Source organism: Vicia villosa, linkage group LG2, assembly GCF_029867415.1.
Source record: "Vicia villosa cultivar HV-30 ecotype Madison, WI linkage group LG2, Vvil1.0, whole genome shotgun sequence".
Lineage (NCBI taxonomy): Eukaryota > Viridiplantae > Streptophyta > Magnoliopsida > Fabales > Fabaceae > Vicia > Vicia villosa.
In genome coordinates this window covers 56,550,742-56,560,697 of record NC_081181.1, presented here as the reverse complement: position 1 = coordinate 56,560,697, position 9,956 = coordinate 56,550,742, and the positions used below count along the sequence as shown (strand labels likewise).

Below are 9,956 nucleotides of genomic sequence, written 5' to 3'. Positions count from 1 at the left end.
CTCTGTGTTTTTGTACCAGGAACCGGGTTGTCCCTAGGTGGGAACCGGTTCCCAGTTTTCTGAAATTTTGATTCTCTGTGTTTTTGTACCAGGAACCGGGTTGTCCCTAGGTGGGAACCGGTTCCCAGCTGTTTGAAATTTGCATGGTTCTGTGTTTTTGTACCAGGAACCGGGTTGTCCCTAGGTGGAAACCGGTTCCCAGTTTTCTGAAATTTTGATTCTCTGTCTTTTTGTACCAGGAACCGGGTTGTCCCTAGGTGGGAACCGGTTCCCAGTTTTCTGAAATGTTGCTTCTCTGGTTTTTTATATGGGGAACCGGGTTGTCCTATGCAGGAACCGGTTCCTGTGTGCAAATTTTGTGTTTTCTGTTATAACTTCAATCTTGCATAACTTTTTACTCGTAACTCCGATTTGCACGTTCTTTATATCGTCGGAAAGCTTATGAGACGTACTATCTTGCTAGATGTTTTGTTTTCATTAATTTGTAGATCATCCCTGTTTAATTTCTCTTTGATGTTTCATTATCCATTTCATGTTTTACTTACTTGTCGATTTCCTTTCGTTTTATGGTAATAACGCAATTTCGATTGCGATGTTTGTTATCTCTAACTTGTGTGCTAGTGTGCAAGGCCTTTGGATAGTCACTGATTGACGATTATTACCCGAGTGTTCCGCTTCACTTGCGGACACGATCCTATTCACTCGTATCGTGTTCTCATCCGGGAGACACGATCACTATTACTTTATATCTGCTTGTTTGGTTTGCTTGTTCCTCTTGCAGGTGTATTGTGATCATGCTTGATGCATACGTTGATCGTTGTGCACTTTTGTGGCTAATCGGTGTGCTGACTATTTGCTTTTGCTTTGCTAGCTCGCTTGCGGGATTCTACTTTCTTCGCTTTGCTTCGCCTTAGTTTACGGATCATCATCCGTTTGGTATTGATCCCGTTTCCTTTTACTTTTCTCGCACTTTATCGCTTTCTCGCATCATCCAATAACATGAGAAGTAGGACCTAGACATGCATCTGGCCAAGCCCTCGAAAGAGGCTCTGTTTTTGTTGGTGTGTTTATATTTGTGCTTTGCGGCAGGGAGTCATGGTGTAATAAGTCCTCTATGGCACTCTGTTAAGTCCTCATGGAAGGCACGCGGGAAGGGTTAGCAATCAACCCCTGCCTAGTTTCATCGAGTTTGTTTGGTATGCGCACGCTTCGCGTTGCTCGCTTCTAAACCTGCACAAGATCTTGTTATCGAGTATGTCAGGAAAAGGGTTCATGCAGCCGGACCCCCGCCTTTCTTATAGCTCGCGTCGCTCGACGTTGATGCTCGGTGTACGCACGCACCGTTTTCCTTTACGATCCGTGACGGCTTGGTTGCTGAGAAGGGTTCGCCCTCTTGTCTATGGCCCGATCATTTTCGCGAGGTCTAATGCTTGGTTGACTTGGGTTGAGCTGCTCCCCTTGGCTATGGCGGGACCGCTTTTCTACCATTCGGTCAGTACCGTTGGTTTTGTTTGCTTTACGAGCGGATGCTCGTTTGTGTGATATTATTGTGTGCTTCCCCTTTTCCCTCGTAGGTTGATAGCTTAGCTTAGACTTGTACCCTTTGTATGATAACATTAGGTAGCAAGCTTTCCCCCCTTAGCTTAGGTCTTCCTCATGCATTCTTTAAAACACAAACCACACTCTTTGATTTTCTTTTCTTAAGAGCTTGTTATTTCTGCTCCATTCCCAAGCATAAGTCTCCAAAGGTCGAGCAGCGGAGTGTGAATGTAACTCGTTCACCTAAAAATCACAAAACAAACAAAAATTAGTTAGCCGAGCTACGGTACCTCTGATTCCGCAAAACGGATACGTAGGCAGCAGGGTAGGGCCCGTGCGAGTATAACTCTTTCTTTTCCCTACATTTTGCATGCATTTTAGTCCAGATTAGCGCAGTTTGCTTACACACCCATAGTTTTAGACACAAGCTTGGATACCATCGAGTACGATGGGCGCGAGGGGTGCTAACACCTTCCCCTCGCGTAACCGACTCCCTTACCCTGTTTCTCTGGTCGTGAGACCGTTGTTTTGTTTTGTGGTTTGCTGGCATTCCCTTCCTTTTCAGGATAAATATGTTAGTGGCGACTCTGTTAATTTTCGCGGTAGCGCCAGCTGGCGACTCTGCTGGGGACGTCTCGACCTGTTGCTGGTCCGGACCTAGCGAGTCGATCCTAGCGCTTGTGTGTTTATCTTTGGGTGTTTTTACTGCTTTGCATATTTACCTGTTTGCATTGCATTCTATGTGTGCTTTTACTTTTCTGCATCATATTCTGGACTGTCTGGATTTCTATCTGTGGGTGGGTGTTTCAAGAGGTAAGAGGCCCAATACCCAGGCTATGAGTGATACCATAGGAACTAGGAATAGAGTGGCCGTGACGGACAGAAGGCGTATGCCTGATTGATCTGATCACGTATCCACGGGCAGAGCTTGGTGGAATGAGGCAATATCGTATGATAGCGCCTACATTCGATCCTCTGTTGGCTTTTTGACCTACCTTGGCCTAGATTTACCCGTGAGTGGGGCGGGAATCAATCATTGCTTAACAGGTACATTGATGGTGACTTCGGATCTTGTTCGTGGGTTACCGCTGTTCTTGTTCGTGGGTTACCGCTGTTCTTGTTCGAGGGTTACCGCTGTTCTTGTTCGAGTGTACTGTTGGTTCCTGTCCGTGGGGTACTATGGTTCTTGTTCGAGTGGTAGTCTGTGTTCTGCTCCAGTGTGTTGTTGACTACGGGCTTTGGTTCTGTGCATTGACATTCTGTGTTCCGTGTGGTATACCATTTGGGGGCCGAACCTTTGGCTCTGTATTATGAGTGTTACCGGCAGTCCAGAATGCCTGGTGGGCGGCAACAAGTCCCACCACTTTGCATCATAGCATATTTATTTCCAAAAGAAACGCAAAAAAGAATGTATAATAATAAGCATTTGCATGTCATATTTTCAGGGATATTCAGGAGTTCACCCAAGTTGAAGATGGACATTCCCACTGATACTGTCAAGGAGCGTACAAGGCACACCAGAGCTTATAAGATTCCGGATATTGATGTTTCGGGGTTGATTGGTTTGAGTTCTCGGTTGGAAGGGGAGGTTCTCCGTGACTTCAATCATGATTATGGCAATTTGCTCTCCATCCTCAAAACATCTTTCGATCCAATGGCTTTGATCACCCTGTTTCAGTTCTATGATCCACAGTTGAGGTGTTTTACATTTCAGGACTATCAACTGGTGCCAACACTCGAGGAATTTTCTTACATACTCAACATCCGAATCACTGATGATGTACCTTTCATTCGAGTTCCTGAGGTTGTGAGATTTGGAAAAATAGCTGAAGCTCTTCACATGGGTATAAAGGAGGTGGAAAGAAATTGGAAGTCATCGGGCGGTGTTTCTGGTTTCTATCTTTGCTTTTTGATCAGTAGGGCTGAGGATGCGGCGAAGAAGGAGCAGTGGGTTGATTTTAGTCGTTTGCTTGCCATCATGATTTATGGTATTGTCTTGTTCCCTTCAAGAGAGAATTTTGTGAGTTTGGCGGCGATTTGTGTCTTTATGAACAAAAACCCCGTGCCAACGTTGCTTGCAGACGCTTATTTTTCGATCTATTCGAGAAGTAAGAAGGGAGGATATTTTGTTGGTTCTTGTCTTCCGTTGTTGTATCAGTGGTTCATGTTGCATTTGCCGGTGAGAGGACCTTTTGTGCTCAAGAAGGGTTCTCTTAAGTGGTCAGATAGGATTGTTAACCTCACATCTTATGACATCAGGTGGAACTATTGTGTGGGGAAAATTTGGAGCATCATCACTAGTTGCGGTCAATATCCCAACGTTCCTCTCATGGGAACCAGAGGTTGCATTAGTTACAATCCCACACTCGCCTATCGTCAATTGGGATATGCAATGGAAAGGGCTCAGAATGATGTAGAAGCGTTTGAATCAGTGTACTTTGCTGATGGTAAAGATTCTCTGGAGCTAGAAAAGATAGCGTATGCTTGGACCAAAGTTCACAAGAGAGATCAGAATACTTTGAGCAAGAAAGTTCCTATTGCTATGGGTCCTTACCGAAAGTGGGTTGAAGCAAGAGTGGCAAATCTATTGTTGCCATTTGCAAGGTCATGTCCATTGTATGAGCAACCTCCCGTGGTTTAATCTGATACAGTTGCGTCGCACGCTCGCGAAAAATGAACAGAGTCGCCACCAATATATTTATCCCATAAGGGAAAGGAATACTGGATAACCTACAAAGGAAGGAACAGGGTCTTGCGACCAGAGAATCAAGGTACGGGAGTCGGTTACGCAAGGGGAAGGTATTAGCACCCCTCGCGCCCATCGTACTCGATGGTATCCACCTATGTTTGTTTCTATCTAAAGGGTGTGTACTATGTCTAAAACCTAGATGCGAATGAATGCAAAAGAAATACGGGGAAAAGAAGGAATATTTACAAATGTGCTCGTTCAAGCCCCGCAACTTGATGCCTACGTATCCTTTTCAGGAATCAGAGCGCCGTAGTTCGGCTCCATAGTTTTGTTTGTTTTTGTGTTTTTTAGTTGGGCGGAGTTAACGCTCGCGCTCTTGCATAAGGGATCGCCTAGGATGCATTGGAGCGGAGATAACAATGCCCTTAAGAAAGGAGAGAAGAGAGAGAGAGTTTGAGCGTTTCGAGGAAATCCCTTAAGCAAGGGAAACTCGAGTTACTCTTTGGTTTGTGTTTTTTAGAAGTTGGGAACTTACGCCTGAATGGGACCCTTAAGCAAGGGAGATCCAAGCACTCGAACATTCCCTTAAGCAAGGGATGTTTCAAGGTTCCATTCCCTTTTTAAGAATTTTCACTTTGATTATTAGTGTTTTAAGTATTTTCTTTGTATTTTTATGGGGATTTTTATTCAAGTATTTTTAGATGTTTTGTGTTGTAAAAGAAAAAGAATGCAAAAAGTGGGGGACTAGCCTAATCTCTAAGCCTAATTGTTATTTACAAGTCTAAATCTAAAGTTATGTGAATATCTACAAAATAGGCCAAAAATATGGCCGAAAGCTAGCAACAAAATCACACAACAATTATACAAACTTAACATAGAAATGATGCGAAAAATGGAAGAAACAAACCAAGAATTAGTGCAAAATTAAACTAAAGTACTACTATTTTTATGAGTTTTTTGAATGTGAGAAATTTTACCAATTAAACTAAAAATCACACTCTAAAAAAACCTAAAAGTCTAACACAATTTTAAGGGTTTTATTGATTCTTTTATCACTAAAAAAGGAGGAAAACTATGTTAAAACCTATATTCTAAAGGAACTAAATGGGCTCAGAGGGGTGTGTAGGCTGAAAATGGTGGTATAACAGTAGTAAAGGCGCAGGCCCAGGGAAAGTGAGGCCCAGGAGGTTTTTGTTACAATAATTCCAAAAATGAACAATGGGCCACATGGGGGGTGAGAGAACAGAAATTCGTGGCCCGAGGTAGTTATTATTACAGATTTTCTTGCAACAAAAAAGTTGCGTGATGGGCCAAGGGGAGTGATGATTTGCAATGGCCTAAGATAGTGTTGTTTTTGGTCCATTTTATTATTGTTTTCAGATTTTTTTATTATTGAATTAAAGCAACAAAAATAAATTAATAAAGGAAATTAGTCAAAATGGTGCGTTTAGGACCATTGTTAACTCGTATGACTCTTCAGCTTCACAAACCAACCTATCTCTATCTCATCCTCAATTTCCCCTGCCGGAGCGATTTCCGGCGAACTCCTCCCCCGTCGCCGCCTTCGAAATCCCTCTAATCACCACGATCTAAACACAAATCCCACCTAAATTCATGCTCTAATCGCATATCCGATCTTAGATTCCGCAAAAGACTCCCAACATAACGGGATCGAATAATCCAAAGAGAAACCCTAAGTTTTAGGATCCACTTATTCAAGCAAGATTTCTAACGATTGGAGCGATAGAACTTCTAATCGGATGGAAACGCGTAGAGAGGGGTAAGGAAATGCTTCGGACGTACCTGATTAGGCGACTTGAACTTCCGGTGCGGTGGCGGAGATTCCCGACCACCGTGAAACTCAGGTAAATAAGTCTTCTCCTCTCTCTTTTCGTTTATTACTCTCCGTATTGCTCTTCTTCTACGTCCTTCTTCTTTCTTTGAATTCGCCTGTGTCGTTTTTGAGTGAGATGTTGTTGTTGTGTGCTGCGGAGAGATCCTGAGAGGCTATGGAGAGTGGATGGAGTCGCTGAACGATGAGAGAGTAGAGTGTCGTAGGGGTCGCGGTGGAAAATAGTGGCTGAGCTCAGTTGTATAGAGTTTCAGAGGTTGAAACTCTAACAACACTAACGGTTCAGAGCTTTGGTGTAGGGTGAGGAAGATGAAGATTGAATGATGATGGCTTGGCGAAGAGAGAAGAGAGTGAGGGTGGTTGAAGGTGATGCGTGTGTGAATTGTGGAAGGTGGAAATGGCGTGTGGAGTGAAAGTTGCAGAGAGAGTTGAAGGGAAAAGATGAAGGTTATGTCATGGTTGAAGGAGAGAATGAGCGTGTGTTCCCCGAAGAATGGTGGAGAGGTTTGAATATATAGGTTGATGGAGGGAAAGGTTTCAGTTAGATGAGAGGGATTGTTAGCCATTGGATTAGAGAGAATCGGTTAGGAGATTGAGGGTGAGGATTAAGTGGTTAGATCTGTGAAAGTTAGTTATGGTTCTGATTTTCTGTTAATCTCTGTTAGTTAGAATCTGTTAGGGATTCAGTTAGAGGTTGTTATAGGTTTGTTAGGGATAGTTTGAAACTGAAAGGTGGGGGGAAAGTTAGTTATGAATTCTGTTTTGGTTGTTGGAAATCTGTTTCAAGTTTGTTATGGATAGGGAATTCTGTTAAAGGTGGTTAAGAATGGTTAGTAAAGGGTAGGACTGGTTATGCTAACTGATTTTCTGGAAGCTAGTTAAAGGTTGAAATTGTTAGAAAACAGTTAGGAGGTTTTATGACCTGTTAGGACAGTTGGCAATTCTGTTAGGTTTAGTAACTTGGACAGTTAGGAGCTTGTTTTGGGAAAGACGGGATATGACAGTTACAATTAGTAATGTATGCAGTGTGAGTTTTTGAATGATGCTGATTGGTATGTTGTATGAATGTATGTTGAACTGTATGGTTTATGCAGGGGTTTATTTGAGTTGTTTCTGGTTTGTTTGTGTGTAGTATGGACAAGATAGGAGATTATGAACTGTAGCTGTTTCTTTTTGTATTTTCTGTCAGCTTCTCGTTTTGAGGACTGAGCCGGTTTCATCTGCTATTTTGATTAGGGACTTCGTATGAACCATGTACTAATCCCTCTTCTCTTTCTTGTTTGCAGCATAGTCATGATGGGAGCCTAAAGCAACATTGGGGCAGCAAGTGATCCGTAGATGATTGAAGTGGAAGCATGAAGAAAGCAAAACATTAGGATTAAATTTCTTCTTGTGTAAATTTCCTTTGGTAATGTACTTGTGAGGTTGTAATGGAATCTTGAAATTGAATGACCATGGAGCCTTGTAATCTTTTGAAATTCGATGATAAATTCCATTCTAAAACAAACTCTTTTTTCTGAATTGTATGCTCCTTCTTTTGGTTTTGTACTCTATATTGAATGGTGATGAATTTGTGAATGTAATTCTGTAATATAACTTTGAATGATGAATGGTGAATGATATTTGCGACTTGGCCCTTTGAATGGTCTTGAACTTGTAATAGCTTGAATGTAATAGTTCTTTGGGCTTCAACTTGTAAGCGAAATAGACCTTTTTTGTAATGGATTTTTGTTGATGTAATGATAGACTTGGATGATAATGGTTGAACATGAATGATGTTTAGACCTTAGTAGATGCTCCCAATTCATTAATTGTTAAATCGTGTTTGAGTCACCTTCTTCCAACTTTTAAACCACAGTCGGGTTGCTTTGAGTATTTGAACCTCAGGTCACTTTGCAATTATTCTTCCCATTTGTAACACAAACCAACAAACGAAGGCATTATGTCACATCCACCAATTCAACCGTAATCCACATGATGACTTGTGCTTGAAGTATTTGGGGATTCATAATCAAAGGAATGAGCACAACCTAATTTAAAAATCTCAAAGAAACCCTCAGATGAAAGGCCCTGATCCCACCTTGATGAAATTGGATGAGGACTAGCCCTCGTAGATTAATGAGAAGGAAATCTACACTGACTATTAGCTAAAACCATAATTTCCCATCTGATACTCAAAGAATAGCCAGATGAATTAGACTTGAGTGGATTAGAAGCCCTAATTTCCAAGGTCCTTGATCCAATGCAAAAAAATTTTGATCAATGAATGCATGAGTTATGTACAATATGATGATGACCTAACGGAGGTATGCACATGAATGCAAAGTCTAAGCGAGTTAGAAATAAGGGGTCGGACAAATTTGGGGTACGACAAGTTGCGGCTGAACTCTATATTCAAGCTGAAGCGGACAACATCAAACTAAGAGCAAAGGACAATGAGGTTGGCTTGGAGAGGTATTTTCAAGATCGCGAAAAGGCGGAATTGGTTCGTAAGCTCAAGCATGCGCAAGGTGAAGGTTCAAGCATGACACGTGCCCAAAGGCGATCTCATGACTTGATGGAAGAAAGCTTGTACCGAAAACTGCAGGAGTATGCGAAGTTGCGAAGGTCTGAAAGCAATAGCAAGAGAAGGATGCAGGATTCAGAACAACGGTTGATGGGAGAGAAAGCCAAGTCAGCTCGACTTGAAGAAGAGCTCGCAAGCCTCCGATCCCAGCGGAGAGGAGATGGAGGAGCTCATCCTATTACCAGGCGATCCTAGTGTTGCCATGGAGTTGATTGGCTGTTTATTCTTGATGTTTGTCGCCCATGTCCAGGATTGTTGGATGGGGTTGCATTTTGATGTTCTGAATTTCTTTTGTATGCTATATGAGCACATTGTGACACGGTTATGTGTTTTATTTGTACGAATTCAAATTCTCAGTTATGTTTGAATGAAGTATGCTCAGTTTGCTGAATTATTCTCGTGCGCGGATTGTTATTCAAATATATTTGGTATCAGGGTTTCTATGTCTTATCTGAAGTGGGATGAACTCTTGGATACCTGAAAATTGACAAACATTTCATGCATATCATTCATATATCATACATGTCATGTATTTGCAGGTTTTGCAGGTCTTATATCTTATGTCTCACTATTTTGTTATCAGAAGGAGTGCTAAGACGGCTAATCACCCGTATCCGACTAGGAGCAATCAGAGAAGGCAGATGGAACAGATTCAGGAACAAATGGCAGAGATGAGAGCTCAATTGACAGAGCAGATGAATGCGCAGATGGCGCAGTTTATGGAAGCATTGACTAATGTGACCAAGGGGCAGGATGACTTGCGGGTTCTTGTCGAGAACTCCAGAAGGAATGAGAATGGAGGACATCTAGGGCTGTTTGATGATGTGTCTGGTAGAATTGACGATCACCATGATCCGAATGAGTTTGATCACGTGGGAGGGCACTATAATCCTTTCAATCAGCATCACGGGTTTCCACCTCCACCTCCGTCCCGTCTGTTGGGAAGGAGAGATCATCAGAATCGTGGTAATTTGGATTTCAATGTTGAGAACTTTGACCAGGTGTCAAGGCATAGTGCTGATGGTGCACATGATGAAGTTGAGAGGTATCGTCTGATTGAAGAACGTCTCAGGGCTGTTGAAGGCAAAGGGGTGTTAGGCATGGATATCAATGACTTGGGGTTGGTTCCTGGTGTGAGGATCCCACCAAAATTCAAAGTTCCATCTTTTGACAAATACAATGGGGCGACTTGTCCCATGACTCATGTCAAAGCATACTATCGCAAGATGTCAGTTTATTCTGAGGATGAGGGTTTTCTAGTGCATTTCTTCCAGGATAGCTTGGCTGGAGCTTCCTTGGAGTGGTATGTT

General features: G+C 42.4%; 1 protein-coding gene across 1 annotated transcript; it reads left to right on the top strand.

Annotated features, from left to right (window-relative positions):
- The first annotated feature begins 780 nt into the window (after positions 1-780).
- Positions 781-4,180, top strand: LOC131649100 (uncharacterized). Its single transcript, XM_058918845.1, has 2 exons — positions 781-936; positions 2,985-4,180. Exon 2 carries the CDS (start codon positions 3,014-3,016, stop codon positions 4,178-4,180), a length of 1,167 nt encoding a protein of 388 aa, XP_058774828.1. The 5' UTR covers positions 781-936; positions 2,985-3,013.
- Positions 4,181-9,956: the final 5,776 nt, after the last annotated feature.